The following is an 18,627-nucleotide window of genomic DNA, read 5'->3' as shown; positions in this document are numbered from 1 at the left end:
TGTTGCTTTAATCTAGGATACTTTTTTAGACACTGAATCATTTTTAAATCAAAGACCGCACTGCTGATGCACATCCCCGAGGCTTTATAACACACTGGCATTCAGGAAGAGCCAGAGGCCTGCCAAGAGACAGTGCTTAGCTTTAAGTACCTTAATGAAATGCTACATGATTTCAGCCACTCAGCAATTTAAAAAGAACAACTTTTTATCTTGCAGCAGCATATTTTTAATGCTCCACCTTGTGTCCACACACACATAGATATGGGATTCCCATGTGAGGCATGAACTGAAAACCTTTAGTGAGAAAAATAAAAACTTATTGTGGACAGTCTTCCCAAAATTAGAACTTTTAATGTTCAGAATTTATATGTTACTGTCGAAGTATGAAATCAGGTTTGTTATAGAAGACGGACAGTCAAGTATGAGATAGTTTGACTTTCATAGCTACTCCATATAATGCCAAAAGGCAAACCAGCAGAGTCTAAATATTCTTATTAGTCATCTCTGGGTGGTTTTATCTCATGTGTTGAAGCCTGTGAGCTCTCTGTGCTGCAACAAAAACTGTCCCATATTGTTCCAGGAAAGATGGCTGAAGAGAGTGAACTGTTCAAGTAAGAACAGCATTCTTTTTTCCCAACAGCGACTATTTAATCTCCTTATAAGTATACAGCTAAGGTAATGCTATAATGCTTTAAATAGACCATATATTATGTTTAGTTATGGATTAGGTGTTTTTATATATACAGTATATATCTAGAACATATTAAAAACACACAACATATTACCTGAAGCATTTTTGTCAATTCATTCATCTTAGAAGTCTTAGAAAATAAAATACTAAAAAGAAAGTGCAGACGCTGCTAAAACATCCTTTGAGCTAACTGGGTGCCGGTGCACTTCTTGAACATGATGTCTGCAATTATTCTTACAAAGTCCAGGATGTTTTAAAATGCAGCACTGAGCCGTCTCCATGTACAACAACAGAATACTTCCTTGTCATCTGATCTAGAACAGCCAAACTAAAAACAGAACGGTGCAAGATCCTGTGCTGTCAAAATTAGCTGTACCAAACCCGTCCAGTGTGCATGTTATACACTTTGCCTAAACCATATTTGTCATTCTTTATAACCCCAAAGCATTATACAGAATGACTAGAAAAGTATGTAGCTACAAGCATATTTCATTCAACAGAAAGATGAAACATTTTCTATAGTCCCAGCCTTTTATACCTTTGCTGTAACATAGAGTTGCATAAGAATGCGTACAGCTGTTTATCTACTGCAACTCTTCCCCTCTGCAGACGACGACATGTCAGACCACAGCTCCGGCCACGAAACCCCCGCCAGCACCTCCTCCCGCCAGGAGCTGGATGCAGATGATGGAAAGAAGAAGAAGAAAACCAAAGGAAAGAAGAAGGAGAAAAAGATCAAGGGTAAGAAGAAAACAGAGGATTCTGCAGAGGACCCGGAAAAGAAGAGCAAAAAGAAAGGATTTGGCATCTTAAGGTAGGAGATACCTAGAAACATTAAGCATCAATTCTTTTTACCCATGACTGCTCAAGCTGAACTGATTTTCATAAAATAATTAGATTATTTTAGCTGTAAATCAGTGGTGGTTAAACTTTTTCTACTGCGTCCCTCTTTGGAGGACATTAAAGATTCCCATGTTTCCAAGAGCCCTAGTGCGCTTCCCGTGTCATGTTGTCACGCCCGCCCCCCAGTTTGAGAATCACTGCTGTAAATGTAGAAATCAATAGAAATGAACAGCACCCTGCCCCACTTTCACTCTGGTTAACTTTCAACAAACTACCTCACTGAGCAGAGCAGGATTATGGGACATTGGGTGACTGGATATGAACACAACCTTCTCAGTAATGGAGGCTATTCATTATTTCTCAATCTAAGCAAAATCCCACAGATACAGTTCCAACCCACACTGCTTTATCAACATGTCCCCATCGTGATTTGTGGTGGTCCAATCCTGGAGCAGCAATCCTTATCTATTGGCAGTGACACGGGCGGTCAGTGTATCACCACACTTCCAACACTTGAGATTCAATTAGGCTGTGACGAGAGATAGCGCAGACTGAGCGTCGGACTACAGATGGCTGATAAGAATCCAATCGGCCGCAGTGTCAAGGGCAGTAATGGAAGAGGTGTTCACACGGTGAAGCTGTAGAGGAGGGCAGGAATAGGAAGGGCAGCATGAAGGGCACACACCCAGAGAAGCAGAGGAGCTGTTAATACATGAGCTAAAATCCAGTTCCCCAAGATCTGGATTTGCCTGTTTGGTTTGCGCCATTGAAAATGGAAAAAAACACATTTCTTCCTTCAGTACTCTTTCCGTCTACCTTTTTTTGCGTTTACATCATTTTGAAACAGGGTGATGCACTTAAAAGCTTTTACAAAAAAGAAGATGCAGTTCATTTTTTGCCAAAATCACAACAAATCACAACAAAAGTAATTTAAGGATAACCTTTCCATGGAGAGAAAGCGCATACTGAAAATTATGCTGCATCAACCACCTGAAAAACGCAGGAAGAACTTCTCGCTCTCCTGTGAAGAGCAGCTGGAGGAGCACTCCTGCTCTGGTGTTGCGCCAAGAACTGCATGTCCATCGCAGGAACACACAGCTGAACAATCAGAATCTCCTAATCACTGATGTCATTTCTTAGGTGTATTACAGCTTAAAACAGATCAAAACACTCAAATTAGCTTAATGTTCGCTCTCCATGTCTCCATGTTACTTTCCTGTCTCTCCTGAAACAACATGCATGCTCATAGGAGTTTTCTAGTTTTCAGCCTTTTCTCCCTATTTCCACCCCTTAAGAAAGGCTCCATAACATTGAAACTGACTCTTTCCTAAGCTGTCTGGTTCATTCGTTAAGTGTAGTTTTTATATTTGAATGAGTCATAAGTCAGCATTAAGTTGTTTAACCAACAAAAAAAGCTAATTCCTTTGAAAATGCAGCTATAAAGTGTCAACAGAAAATGAGTAAAAAAAGCAGCAAATGTTCAAAGAAGAACTTTGAAAGTCCTTCAGAAATCCAGGAGACCTCCTTGGAAACCCATTTGGCATTAGTGTTTTATTAACAAGAGGACTCAATAATAAACCTTACTCTTGACACATATACAGTATCTCACAGAAGTGAGTACACCCCTCACATTTTTGCAAATATTTCATTATAACTGAAACTTTGATATACAGGACACCAAACTATAAAAATTAAACTTTGATATTATGTATGTGAAAGTTTCATTTCTATAGCGTTGTCCCATGAAAAGATATAATGAAATATTTACAAAAATGTGAAGGGTGTACTCACTTCTGTGAGATACTGTATGAATGCTGCCACATCATAATATGTCATAAATATGCAAATAATCTTGTCCATTCCTCAAAGTAGCCAGAAACTCAAATCCAGCCCACCCCTGCTCAGATACAGACTCCCTCTCTGAGTCAACAATGGACTAAGTGCTGTAAAAGCTTCCATATTGTTGCACCACACACTTGCCTCTCTCCGCCTGGCCTTTATCTGGCCAACTCGATTGTTATTGAACTTGAAATATGACTTAATTAGCTGGAGCATTGCTCTGTTCAATCTGATTGCAGCTCTCAAATGTTTTTTACTTCAATGGTAGCATTAGGAAAAGGGCAAATTATAAACATATGACCTCAATTTACCTCAGCATTGAAAGTGTGTGCAACAACAGCAAGCATGGCAAATGTAGGAGAAACCCCCCTCATCCCTCTCAGTGGTTGCAAGTTTGAGGAGCGAGTGGAGTTGCAAACAGCTGGTTATATGGTGACCTCTGGAAATCACATATTTGTTGCAGGAACATTTGTTTTTCCTTTTTCAGATTTGGATGTAAGCAGCATTTCGGAACCCTTCAGTGGTTTGATTTTATAGAAATGTGGAGTTTTTTTTATTGTTTCACGTCATTGTTTAGTTTCAGGTAAAGAAATACAGAAGTATGTTGATGGAAAAAAAAATCTATTCTTGACGTCCATTCTGTTTATATCAGCCTTCAAACTCATTTAGCTTTTGTTACAGGCTGCGGTCACCATGGCATAAGACAAGATCTTTATTGATCTTTTATTGATGATTAGAGAACCAGGCTGCTGCTTAAAGTGTTCTCCAGCAAAGATCTGTCTGTGACAAGCTTTTTTAAGGTTAAGATGATGCTCACTGCTTCAGCTAGTCCAATATCTTCTTGCTTATTTAATCATATTTCCAGTGGAAGACTGTTACCTTCTGCTTATTTAAATCCAGGTTGGAATATTTGGTTTTGGTGTTTTACATTGGTAATAAATCAGATGAGACTTAGAGTTTGCAATGGTAGCTATACACTGTTTTTCAAACTAAAAATACATGAAAACAAATATTTCTAATAGTTTACACATGGGTGCCATGGTGTCCTGAATGGTCCAGATGAATGAGGTCCTGGATGGTATTAAGATGGCCTCAACAAAGTGCTAGTAGAGTTAGAGATTTTTCATATTGAGCTTCATGAAACATTGGAGCTTTCAGCAAATTGGTTCAGAAACCACCTGCTGGCCAAAGTGTACAAATCAGACAGCTTTAATCGAAAGCATTTTATTCTGTGATACATTGAATTTTGTGTAAGTAACAGCTGTTGTTCGGACTGACAATAAATAATAATAAAACAAAAAATGTGACTGTCTAATTTGTTTATATCAATATAGTCATTTCCAGTGTAGTTATACTCTATCATATACATGTATAGAATACTGTAATTATTTTATAAATGCATCCTATGTGTGCAAACCAATCATCTGGACAAATGTGATATTGTAGTGTAGTGTTGTATATTAAAAGCAGAACTGGTAATATTATTGTTTTGCGTTACTTCTGGAAAATGGCATTGGTTTATGCAGGCAGAGGGCAGTGAATCTGCTTCTGTAAATAACCCAATAATGTCGAGTACTGCAGGGATTTTTTTTGTAAATAGCTCCTTTAGTCTTAGTAAAACACCATTTTACATGGCACAGATGAGGCTCGTGGCAAGTTCTGAAACACTTCCCAAACCGGTTCACGTGGCACAGCCGAGCAGCGTGGCTTCAAATGTAATCAGTGACATCACTCCTCTGAAATGATAGAGGTGCTGAATGAGCCTGGATATGCACATCACAGAAAAATACTCATGTCAGCACAGACCCCACTGTGGAGGGTTTTAAGTCTCTTCTTAAGATGAACTTTTATTCCTTGGCTTTTAACACTACCTGAGTTGTGTGGTCCTTTGTGTCTTTTATTTTTTATTTTATTTCAGTTATTTCTTTATTTCTTATTTATTTAATTTATTGTGGTATACTGATTTTGTGTGCAGCATTTTGGAAACGTTTTGTTGTGAAATGTGCTGTATAAATACATTAATTGATTGATTGATTGATTGAAATATACTTACCACATGCACCGAAGTCAAGGCACAGTATGTCACATGACTAGGTGGAGTGAGATGGTAGGCCCGTTTAAGGTGCTTATTTGGAGTGTAAAAAATTAGATTTTCTTAACATTGAAGTGGCAAATATCAGTCTGCCCTGTTCTCGTCCAGGCTGCTCTGCAGTGAGACGGCCTCAGATGCAGCTTCTCCTCTTTCTCATTGCCAGGCTCCTCAAAAAAAAAGATTCCCATCTTGTCTTCCTGATTGCTAAATAAGCCAAGACAAATAGCAGCGCCCTTCAGACCTTCCTCAGGAGCGGCCGGCTGCTTGTCTTGTCTGTATTCAGCAGACAGCGGTGAAGTCTTTGCCTGGAACGTCGCCTCGGGGGCCGCTCCACTGACAGACCGCAGAAAGACTAACACTGAAACTCGAGCTGCTTTTGTGTTTTCTCTCAACATCAGTGCCACGTTTAGATGTAATAAGAGAGGCTGACCCGGTCAGAGGTTTCAAATATGCCATATATTTACTTTTATGTATTTGGATTTTAATATGTTTTCCAACAATATTTTATGTTAAAAGTAAAGATTTTCTCCATTTCTCAGCCTTGGCAAGTTAATCATGACATTAATTCTACTGTGGACAGCTTATGTTTGAGTCTTGTTTTTGTATGGGGATTAAACTTATGTTTTATTTTTTTTTCTCCAACTTCATCAAGAGGTTGGAGTTTGAAGGATATAGCTTGTGACTATCATCCTTTGACTGTGTCATTGAATGGATGCTGCTTCTGAGTGACACTCGACATCCACTGAATGGAGAAGTTTGCTCAGCGTACAGGCACACACGACTCGGTCCTCTTCAGTGTGTGTGTCAGCAATCACCGGGCGTGTCATTGCTCAGCCGTCCCATCAGCCCTGCTGGGCCCCTGACACATCCCGTCTGTCCCGCATCCCGACGCTCACTCTCTCAGCGAGGATCATTGTAGAGCTGTCGCTATCACTGCTCATCCCGCTGCGACAGCACGCCAACACCCTTAACCAGTTTATGGGACATGAAAGGCGACGTCCTGATCTCCTGTTTACAAATCCACGTACAACACATACATCGCATTGCTATCCCCCTCCTCCACTTCCTCCGAAAGGAGGAAATCCGACAGGGAAGCAAGCCAATTAACGCCATCAGTTCCGCTCTTACCCTATCGCAGAGCAGCAGTATGTGCGGGGTTGAGAGGTTGTCACTGGTGGGCTGAACTCTGCAGAGCTTAAGTCTTGATGTCAAACTAGACGGTCCCACCGCTAGATGATTTCTGATGGATTACTGCTGTTGTTGTGCACCCGAGCTCTTTCCCTTTCCCTGAGCCTTTGCTCCTCAACTTTTGGCTCCATTATGTGTATTAATATGTCTGCATTTCCTTTTTTCTTCATACGATCTTTCTGTAGTTTTATTCACTTCACTCAGCATTCAATCTTAAATCCTCATTTCCTTTTTTTTCCAAAGAATTTTAGATTTTTGCATTTAAGTCTGCATATATGTGCCCAAAAGGCCTCCTGCCAGGTACACAAGAACAAGAAATGTTATTCCTTTTTATTACTTTGAGTTTTATCTTCAGTTGGAGATCCAAAAGAGACCATAAAAGTGTCACAGATTATGATAAACACATACAGCCAAGGCAAGAAGAGGCTAGGAAGCAAGGAAAGATGGCTGCAGGATGGGCTCTGGTTGTCACCTGTGTTGGAAAGCACACCAAAATCCCTCTGACGTGTTTGTGCAGGCATCTTAGCGGTGACTCTAAGCTGTGATGGGGGTAAATTTGAGGTGCATTACCTAATCCCACTGTTGGTTAATACACTGCAGGTGGATTTCTTTGATCCAACATGTCATGTGACATTTAGTGGCTCTTAGCTGTGTTGGTGTGGAATCTTCAAGGATGTTATTGATGTTCTCTTTTGTAAAATATGATTCATGATATTGAACTTATATCTTATGCATGATCACATCCCTGTTCATCTACTCTCACCAGCCTCTTTATTAGGTCCACTTGTTCAATTCTTTATTAAATTCAGTTGTTTATGGCAGCAACTTAATGCATTTGGATATGTAGACATGGTCAAGACGACTTAAGCTTTAAACTGAGCATCAGGACGAGGAAGAAAGTGGATTTAAGTAACTTTGAATGTGACATAGTTGCTAGTGCCATATGGGCTGATCTACTGGGATTTTCACACACAACCATCTGTAGGGTTTACAGAGAATGGTCTGAAAAAGAGAAAATATCTAGTGAGTAGCAGTTGTCTGGACAAAAATACCTTTTTGATGTCAGAGGTCAGAGGAGAAGGGGCAGACTGGTCCTTTGTTTTTGTCAATTTGTTCATATCTTATTAAAGTTTTTCCCAGTTATTTAAACCATACTTGTCCCTAAGTCGTCCATTCAGGGCACACTGTTGAATACTGTTAACAGTTGGCAGTGAATCAGCTTTCTTAGGTGAATAAAGTGACAGCCATTTCCTTTTTTCTTTTCATAATTCAGATTTGTGCGCAATTTGCTCACTGCAAGACTCATGACGCCCTAAATATGAAAAGCTGCCAAGTATTTTTTTTTTTATGAACTGTCAACCTAAATGAGCTTTCACACGGCCAAAGCAGCTTCCTGTACTCACTATTGAGCCGCAATTCTAATTTACAACTTTGCCATGGAGGCAAACAGGCACGGGTGCTATCACTGTCAGCAGCCGCCAGAAAACAAATTAACTTTTTTCCTCCATTTCTCTCCTGAAATCACCGCAATGGGCAGCTTTCCTGAAATGATGTGCAGGTTTATTGGTGTTGATGTGAGCTGCCAGTCACATATCAGAGGGACGGGGAATTGACAGTGGAGATGATGAGGAAATCCTCATGCATATATATCAGCTGATAAAGGGGCAGTCACAACAAGCCTCCGCTTTATTGCCCCACCCCTCCCCTCGATGCCTCTTTTCTGTCGCTTGAGCCCTGCACGCCTCTCCTGCCTTTCCCTTGAAATTCCTCCTTCTCTTCTCACACGAGAGGCTTTTTATGTGCCTTGTCTTTCATACCCTGTACACCCGCCTCCAACCAGACTGCTCGGCTCTGAGCCGCTCGCTCTGATTTACAGCTCTGGTGTTAAACGAAGAGAGGAGGAGTGAGGCAGCCACTCAGCATTTTGACCGTGAAGCAGCTCCACCAGACCAGTTGAAGAATTAATTACTTTATTCATGGGCTGCTAACAACTTGTTTATCTTCTCCTCCTGGATTTTCCTTGGACGTTCGGAGGCCATTAGGTGTTTACTCTTGGATTAGAAGGACTTTTTCAGTCACCACAATAGTTTAGCTCAATTTATTTTAGCTGATTTTCATACTGTTCATTACTGATTTTATGCACAGTAAGAAGTAAACACCAGAGAGTTAATCACTGTGTAATTTTCTCTCTGTTTTCTTTTTCAAATACAAGATATCTCTTCATTTTTATTTCCACTGGTAATGTCTGACTCATCCAGCTGAGAAAAACGATTCTCTCATTTATACAGTGAATTATTGCCCATACTGTAATTATCAAATGAGACAGTGATCCGGGTCCTCTGTTCTGCGATTCATCAGTTCCGATCGAGTTATGACATTTGAATTGACCCTGAGGGACGGACCGTTTGAATCGCAGACACATTCATATCAGCCAGGCAGCTCACCAGCCAACTGCCCATCACTCACTGGCCAATTAAAGGCATTCATGTGGCCACAGGAAACGGCCACGACCAATTAGTATATGATCCTTCCCACCCACAGACAAACGTTCACTCACATAACAAGGCGCCAGGAAGTGATTACACCTCCAATAATGGTTCTGTTCGATTTGTCATCTTCAGGCCATGAGTGATGGATTGACTTCCTCCATCATTTCATGTCTCCTAATGACAGACACATGCAAGACCCTGGGTCTTTCTTTGTCCCCCTCATGTATCTCCCACTAAAAGACACACACAGCTTGACCTTTGCTGTCCAAACAGAGAAGGTTAAGTGTTTCTTGTTTAAAGATGTGTGGCAAGCCAGAGGAGCCAGGACTATAACCTCCCTCTGTCTGCCAGTGGTTTTCATATGGAGCCATGGTGACCTCACCTTTGGTCCAAGACTGCAGCTAGAACAATGCCAAAAATTTTACAGAGTTTCAGTCTAATATTTGGTCCTCCAATTGTATTCAGTAAGCAAAACAACACATGTATGTTTATGATGTCCACATAATAAAGTGATCAGGTTTTTCTCTTACCTTTATTTGGTTTATAGTTGATAGCATATTTGTGTAATGTTAGGTAAGTGACTATCTTGGCATGGCTTTTAACAAGATTAAAGAACTTTCATGTACTGCTTGTATTCAGTCACATGACTTTTGCAGCCTTATGCACCTTCAACAAAAAAAGTATTAATCAAAAAAATTAAAATGGTTAAAAACTGAAACAGAATAGGAGAAATTGGAGCTCATGTAAGTGCATTTTGGTATTTTATTGCATTATTGTTACGTGTTTTGTGTTAACAAACTTTGACAGCTTGGCACAGTTTCCTTCACATGGTTTCTGGGTTTTACAATAGAGATAATCTGGTACCTCAGAATAGAGCCTCTGCTTCTTCGCATCGAGAGGAGCCAGATTAGGTGACTCTGACATCTGGTTAGGATGCTTCCTAGATGCCTGGAGAGGTGTTCCAGGCACGTCCAACTGGGAGGGTTAATCCCTAGGAAGATCTAGGAAACACTGGAGGGACTATGTCTCTCGGCAGGCATGGGAACATCTTGGGATCCCCCCAGACAAGTTAGAAGAAGTGGCCAGGTCAAGGGAGGTCTCAGCTTCCCTTCATATGGTGCTGCCCCTGCAACACAGCCTTGGATAAGCTCTAGAAAATAGATAGATGGGTGGATGGAACAGCCTAAAAAACTGCAAAAGTAGGGCATTTTCCAACAATTAAGAATACAATCAATTCAGTCATTTTTAAACAGTAAGCTGACCAGTCAGAACAGACCAGACCTCTCAGGTGGGGGTTCTTAAAGAGACAGCATCCAATCCCTTTCAAACAGAACAAGACGCTGAAGTCATCTGTGAGTGAAGTAATACTTTTGTTGATGATTCCAGCATGTATACCAATTCTACAAGATGTCTAAAAACTGTGAGCCTATGATAGAGCAATATACTGAATGCACTCTTTAATGTACAACAAACGATACAAGAACATAGTGTAATTAAACCTGTATTCGTCAGCAGGGGTAATTCTTCACTTTCACCTACGATGTGTCCTTGAGACTCCACTAGTGACGTAAATGTCATCAGAGGGTTTGCACAAAGCTCTGTGAAGACAACCACACACCCAGCAATTTGCTCTGACTGTGTTCACGGGCTTGATTTATAGTTTGCTAAATATCTCTTTCTGCTCTTTACAATCCACAGAACCTAAAATTACGAGCAGAAAACTAAAATTATCTTGTTAGATCAAAAGGTTTGAGCGACAAAGTTAGTTTTTGTTTTAATTTTGGTTGAACTGACCCTTTAAATAGGCAGTTTAGTCACTGTGGTCGATTCTTAAATGACTTCCAGGCTTTGTGGTTTGCCTGTAAATGTGCACGTCTTTTATATGACTCGGATTTGTTCTCAGCAGCTGTGTGTGTGTATGTGTGTGATAATACTGTAATAGTCATGTCCTCTCTGGTTTGTTCACAGAGCAGAAACAACTGCTAAAACCACTGATGTAAAGAACAGACACTAGAGAGGTCACTTCCAGTTTGTATGGACTGTATTTACAGTCCATACTTAGACACATTGCACACACACATTCACACACACTACGTTTCACAATGGCAGAGTGAAAATGAGGCATATAGCCCAGTGGTCTTGTTAAATATTAATGTCTCCCCTGACAGAAGTAGGGAGGGAAGAAGAAACACAAGACAAATTGCTGGGGGGGACAGATTTTATGTGGTATTGCTAAAATATGAAACATCAGAATGCAAACAATTAAAGGGAAGCCCATATTTCACCGGACGGCCCCTGGACGGCGCAGCACTCTCACAATTCAAGTCCTCCCTCTTCTCTCTTCGCCATCTCTGCTTTCCCTCTCTGTCTCCTTTCCTATTCCCTCATTTTTTAGCACCTATTTCCCTCCTTTCTTATCTTCATCTAATCACTCTCTCTTTTGTCTGACTGAAGTATCAGTACTCGAGGGACCGGCTAGGCGGTGATTAAGACGAGCTTCCCATATCTGCCTCCAGTTCCCCTGGGAACAACTTGCTGTGTATTCATACCTGTCTGCCCCAATCTTCTCCGCTCTAGGCATTAAATTAGACTCATTTAAAGAGGATATTAAAATCATTCCTCCCTTTTGTGTACCATTATACACCTACACTGCACCAGTCCTTCCTTAGCAAGGGGAATTGACAAGAATTAGCTCATGCAAAAGATTTGATTTCTACCAAGTACGTACACTGCATTCCCTCTTCTCATTGTTTTAACATCCTTTTGCTGTGTTGATGAAAAACCAGAGGATATCTCCTCTTATCTCATCCGCCTCCCTGCATCTCTACATTATTAATACCTTCTAAGTGAATCTTTTTTAAACTGCGATTAGTATTTGGAGGGTCTATCTGCAGTTTCTGTCTGTTTCATCTTACCACGGCTCATTTCTGCCATTAATGGAAGCTGATTTAGGCCTAATTGCTCGCATGCATTGCAGGCTACGGGTTAAAAAATGCAAAAGACCTGCTGGATGTTTTGAATTATCAAGGAAAAATTAGATTTCCTTTTAAAAGGAGAGGATTGTGTCATTGTCAGTCAAAGCCACCTTTCAGTGGCCCGGTGTGACCTTGTTGTCGAGTGATAGTCCTCATGTAGCCTGATCCTCACTTCCACAAAGAAACCACACCAATTTTAAAGAGGGCTTGTTGTCTATTTTTTGCCACGAATGTTATTCCGTCTATTTGAAGCCTGGAATATTTTCCGAGCGGTCTCACAGTGAAGCAGCCAGGACTGGAGACGGCACAGTGTTGCATCACAACTCTCTATAGTGTTAATCTCTCTCTCTCTCTCTCTCTCTTCTTGTCTGTTTCTCAGTTTGTTTTTCTCTTTCACCCTACCCTGTCTTTGTCTTTCTTCTGTCTTTACTGAAAACTCCACAGAGATACATGCACTTTTCTCCAAATACATACCAAACAATCTAATTACTGCGATAACATTTCTGCTTGGCTGATTAACTGCTCTCCCAGTGCCTCTGAACGCAGCATTCCTTATATATTCCTAAGCTCCTTACTCCTCCCCAGTCAGGTTGCACTTTCACAGGAGCTTTGGCTCACCCATCCATCTCTCCTCTGTTCTCCCTTTTCTTTCTTTCAGTCTCTCTTACTCGCACTCTTTTGCGTTCATTCTCCAAGGCAGATAGATTATTTAACCAGCTCTCACTCCTTTCTGCATTCCTCATTTAAATCAGTTTTTCTTACTTACTCATTCTTCTCTCCACTTTTCTCTTTCTTTCTTTTCTGTTTCATCCACTTTGCTTTTTTATACTTTTTAATTCTCCAAGGCAAAGTGGATGTTTGGCCAGTTTTCTTATTTTCTCTAAGCTAGCCAACTCCTCCTCCTTTTACATGGCATCAATTCGTTGTGAAACATCTTGTTTTTCTGGTTCTTGGTGATTTCCACTTGAGGGTCACATCTTGAGGCCTGTGTCTTTTTTTTTTTTTTTTTTATCACAGCTGAAATATTTAAAAATATTCTTACATGGGTTTTTACCTCCTAATATCTTAACTTTTATAAGTTTTTTGGTTTGTTTTATGTACTAATAACACCACATCCAAACTGAATGGTACTTACTGCGTCAGTTTAAAGTTTTTAACATGTACATGTAGACAATTAGATGCAATGCCAGTATTGCTCACAGCCAATGATTTTCAGGTTTTGTTGTGCAAAAGTGCAGAGGTGGCATTAATGGTCAAAGTTCTTCATATTGATGGAATCAGGGCTCTAAATTAACAAAATTCAACGAGCCAAATGTTATTTCAGGGGCAAATAAGGCAGATTTTAAGTGCAACTGAATGCATTTAATCAACCATGTTTCTTTAAATATTTTTATTGGCATTTTTTTCCCACCAAAATTTAAAAAAAGCAGCGATAATACTCTCTAAATGTCCTCTTTTCCACAAAGAACAAAGTAGCTTTTGCTTTTCATCTCTGTTTTCATCTCCAGTAGACTGGATTACTGTAATGGTCCTTTAACAGGATTTCCTAAAAAAAGAGCATTAAATATCTGTGGCTTATCCAGATACTGCTAGAGCTTTAACCAGGACTTGGAGATTTGAACACATCACACCAGTTTTAAAATCTTTACACTGGCTCCCAGTCAGTCACAGAACAGATTTTAAGTTTCTACTAATAGTCTAGAAATCCCAGAACGGTTTAGGCCCAGAATTCACCTGTGATATGTACAAAGAATATAAACCTAGCTGCATCAAGAACCATCGATTATCAATAGGTGATTTAACCCCATCAGTAAAGAATAGCTGCAGGAAATCTTTGTCAAGACACAGTTAGATTTACAAATGTGACTCTTTTTTTTAATTAGACCTTATGTAACAACTTATTTGTACTCAGATGGCTTGTGGGATGGACCATCACAGCAGAAACGAGGATCTTTTTTACTCCAATGGTTAATTTGTTGTGTTTTGAAAAGAGATCCAGAAAATAACAATTACTATAATAAGAGACTTTTTTTCCTCTTCTGTTTTATAAGTTCTCTCTCTCTACCCAGCCTCTTTTCTCTCCTTTCAACAGCTTCTTTTCTGGTAGACGAGATGAATAAACTTCCTTTGTCACAGAAAAAACAAACAACCCCAAATCCCACGATGTTCTGCTATTGTGTCACAGGTTACGTGGAGTGTTAACTTCCCTGTGAGCTGGCTTGTGCCTCACCCCAATCACTGCATGGCAAGGTGTATAAATATTTCATCAAGTCTGCAAGCGTGTGAGCTCTCACAAATATGGCATACGTACACACCAGTTAATTAATTCCTTGTAAAAAAAAAAAAACTTCCTTCACACACACATCCACAGCACCTGCAGACAGCCTTCTCACATCCTTCGTTATGCCGGCGATAACCAGACGCCCACTGACTCCCCATTGCACCAGATAGGAAAGCTTATTAAGGCTGCACACAACTGCAGAGTTGTCACAGTAGCAGTGAACAGAGCTCCTAATGCTGAGAACAGAAGTGAAGAGAAGATTTTATAGGACAGTTGTGATGCTTTTTGGTCTGCATATATGAGATATTTAGCTTGTAGCTGAAATTTGACACAGATGTTAAAAAAAATGACATTCCATAGTTTGTCTAGTTTGATAGTTTGACTTCTTCTGCTCCCTCTGGACCTTTCCTTCCTTCCCAGAGGGCTAATTGCACAGGTCAGGTTGGTGACACCACCACACTTGGCTAGCTGTGATCTCGGTTACATATAGAGCCTCATTAGAGCATGGTTAACTGGCCACATGCACTTCTTCCCCTTCTCTCCTGCAGTAATGAGAATGACAGTAGTTGTAGTTATTATCTAGTGTCTTGCCGGAGTTTGCTTTTGCAGTGAGCTTCTGGTGCAAAACAGGGTGATGATTTTGTTTTATGATGGCTGGAAATTTTTTGTGAAGTAAAAGAGAAATCCTTGCTTGATGCAAAAAAATGAAATAAAATAAATCACAATCAGACCTGTTTAGTGCATGAAAGCATGATTATTTCTATCAGTGTCTGAGAAGTGTAGATATTATTTCAAACAATATACCAGCAGAAGCTCTCTTGCATGAACAGATCAGCATCATCTACTTCTTGGCCTGCCGAGGTGACGTTGGGGCAACGGCGGGAACGACAGGCTAATGATGACAGCGACACGCTAATAACGGTTCTGTGACAGTGGGAAGTGCATTAAATGGGACACCAGAGCAGACTGACTCACCCAGACCCCCTACTTCCCACTAATGAGAGTTTGATGGAGTGGTTGTGTAGGTAGATAATCCTAAGTTAATGAGATGTCCCGTTCTATGAGGCTGTTTGCAGTTCCCTAAAGAAACATTATGTGTTGCAGGGGTTGATCTATATTGCTGTTTATTTGTGTTTATGAGCTATCTGTTTTTGTTTTTTTTTACTCTTTGAATTTGTTTTTGTATCCTTAGACATGTTAGTGCATTTTTATTCCACTGCAGACTAGCACTCAACAGGAAATTAACTGTCAGATTTCTGAGTGACAGAGCAAAATATGTCCAAAGACGAGAAAGAACTAATAAGACAAACAAAGAATTGTGTGAAAGTAATAAAAAAAAAGGGAACATTGAAAGAGCAAAGGAAGGCTCACAGCGATGGGAAAATATGGAAGTCTTTGGTGATGAATAAGGGATAAGGTAATGGGAGAGTGGGGGATAACCACCTCTCATGGCAAGTATAGGTCTCTAATTGGGCGTCCCGCTCCCATTTCGTGTCACCCTCCCTTTCTTTTTCTTTCCATCTCTTTTTAGACAATACAGTGAGAAAAAAATCTTTCCTAATTAATGCAAACATAATGATGGGTCCAACTGTGGACCTCTGCCCTCGCAGAATGTTGATTAAGGTGCTGTGTGTGTGAATGTGTGTGTGGAAACCAAGTGAATCTATCAGACAACTCAACCAGATAAACCTGGGGATTTTATTCAATCATATCCTGTCTTTTTATGTCCTATAATTATATATCTCCTCATGCAGTGAAGGTGAATGATGCTGGTATTTCTTTTCCTACGTTACTGATTTCTATATGGTTCTCACCGAGGTAATTGGTAGTCTGCTTTTGGCGACAGCTTAATGTGGGAGTGCTTAAATCAGAATAGTTCCATGACACAGAAAAAAAATCTTCACGAAGATGCTGCTCCAGCACCCACACTGTGGCAAGTCATCTCCAGGAAGTGAGGTGGAAAAACATGAAAGCAGCAAAGGCTTAGCAGCAGTGATATCACCGTGAGAAAAATAAAAAAATAAAGCATGGCTGTTTTAGTTTTTAAACCTCCCAAACGGCTGAAAGATCCAAGTGGAAATGTACGAGGTGCCAGTTTTGCTTAAAGGGGTTTTTACACATTAATTTTAGTTTACCAGTCATGGTTATAGGTACTCTGAAAAATGCCGTATTATGTCTGCTGATCTCCTCTGATGTACTTACAGTCATCTGGGCTTGCTTCTATACGTCCTTCAACCCACATTCAGGTTCCTGCTCTTATTTTACCCGTTCAATGATTAAAGCAACTCATAAAGCATGCAAGTTCTTGCAGGAATGCATAAGATAAAGGTGTAATCACAAGTCTTTGGGGAATTCTTTTACCTTTTTCCAGCATCATACAAAACAGAATGACGTCCTTAATGCTGTGTTGTGTAGAACAAGTTTGCTTTGCCAAGTGGAACTTAATGGATATAAATAAAATTAAGCTTTGTGGTAAGCTTGTGAACATTTTGGTTATTCTTGAGTTGCAAGTTAATGATGGACCTGACAAAGGAAACAAGAGAAAGTGAAGAAAAAGTAGACATAGATACATAAAATAGAAAACAACAGAAACAACTGTACAACCAAAACAGAAAAAACAGCTGCAGAAAAACATCGTACGACCTGTGTTTTAAGCAGAGAATCATCAGGAGCACCTAAAAAATGACAAATTGAGAACATGAACAAATAACTTTCTTCTTGATACAGAGTAACTGTTTGGTATGTCACAAATTGCTACTATACAATAACATTTCAATTTCTACACTAAAGACTGTGCAAACTGGACTGGGTACAATCATAATTGACTACTTGACCATAAAATCGTAATTATGCAACAGTCTTCTGCTGTGCAAATTTTTAAAGAACATTTTTAACTTTAACTTTTAACTTTTTCTTGCATCATTTGGTGTATTGTGTTTTCTTTTAACTTTATATACTTTTATAGTGCTGTACTGCTGCTGCAGCTCCTAATTTCCCTGAGAGAACCAGCCTAAAGGGATCAATACATTTTTACTTAATCTATTGTCAATCAACAAAACTTATGCATGAATACTGATTTAGAAAGGTCTTTTAGGCCTAAAATCGGGGAGTGTTTAGCCTTGAAAGGGATTTGAGCTGCATTATGTGAAGCGAGACCGTGGGACATTTGCTTATTAAACTAATGTATGAAATGGTTTCTTACACATATCTTAGACTGGTGATCAGATATCACTTTGTTGCTGTCCATCCTGAACCTACTTAACCTTGTTGGCTCAAAGAAATGGCACTCCCAAAATTATTATGATCTATCAATATAATAACAACATGATCAAGTTTTATATCTGTAGCACCTTTTACCTTTATAACAATGTTATAAAGTGCTATTTAAGAAAAGATATGGTGAGTTGGTTGGATGGATGAGGCTTGTTTCCACTTTCTTATAATTTGTGATCCAGGAACATCTAAGAGGTCACTATCTGTGGATCTCAGTGGTCAGGAGGGTGCATATCAGTTCAATAAGTCAGAGATGTATTTGAGGGCAAGGCCATTTAAGGCTTTAAATATGAGCAGTAAGATTTTTAAAATCAATATTGAACGTATCAGGGAGGCCTTTTTTCCCGGTAATGAGTCGAGCTGAAGTGTTTTAAATCAACCAGAAGTACCACTGACTGGATAACCCAAGCTTAAACTACGGCATGCATGACTTTCTGTATGTCACCCTCTTTTTTTAGATTGTCTTTTGAAATATAACCAAGATTAGATTCAACAGAACTGAAAAAAATATTGAATTATTATTGAATTTAAGGAAATTTTCGGTCATCCAGGATATAATGTCAGAAAGATTGTCATCATTGCTACCACACTTTAAATTCACCCATCCCTGCTAGTAAAGAGTTTTAATTCTTCAGAATTGCTCTTTTTGGCCACAAATACGTTGCCTGGAGCTATCATGTTGCATTGGGAAGCAATCAGAAATGTGATTAGTTTGTTAGTTTCTTTAAGTAGCTGGCTCTGATGCTGCTGCCACGAATTTCACCTTCCAACACAGTTTTATAGAAGATAAACAACATCTTGGTGCAGACATTGAAGGATGTCAGCTGTCATTTTTTTGTGCTTCTGTTGTATTTCCAGCCAGTGTTGTCAAGCTGAACTTCGTGGTATTTGTATTCCTCCATCACCTTCACCTCTTTCCCCAGAATGTAAACAGTGCTTCCCTTTGCTCCTGAAAA

At 39.7% G+C, this 18,627-nt stretch overlaps 1 protein-coding gene across 3 annotated transcripts in view; it reads left to right on the top strand.

Moving 5' to 3' along the window:
- Positions 1 to 18,627, top strand: part of pard3ba (par-3 family cell polarity regulator beta a) — a 175,776-nt gene that overhangs the window by 107,842 nt on the left and 49,307 nt on the right. For all 3 annotated transcript variants that reach the window (XM_041978552.1, XM_041978551.1, XM_041978553.1), the window contains one exon: positions 1,301 to 1,505. In XM_041978552.1, coding sequence (XP_041834486.1) covers positions 1,301 to 1,505 — 205 coding nt within the window. The remainder of the gene's footprint in view (positions 1 to 1,300; positions 1,506 to 18,627) is intronic.

Source organism: Melanotaenia boesemani, chromosome 24 (genome assembly GCF_017639745.1).
Source record: "Melanotaenia boesemani isolate fMelBoe1 chromosome 24, fMelBoe1.pri, whole genome shotgun sequence".
Taxonomy (NCBI): Eukaryota; Metazoa; Chordata; class Actinopteri; order Atheriniformes; family Melanotaeniidae; genus Melanotaenia; species Melanotaenia boesemani.
The sequence above is the reverse complement of the archived record's forward strand: the minus strand, read 5'-3'. Positions and strand labels throughout refer to the sequence as shown.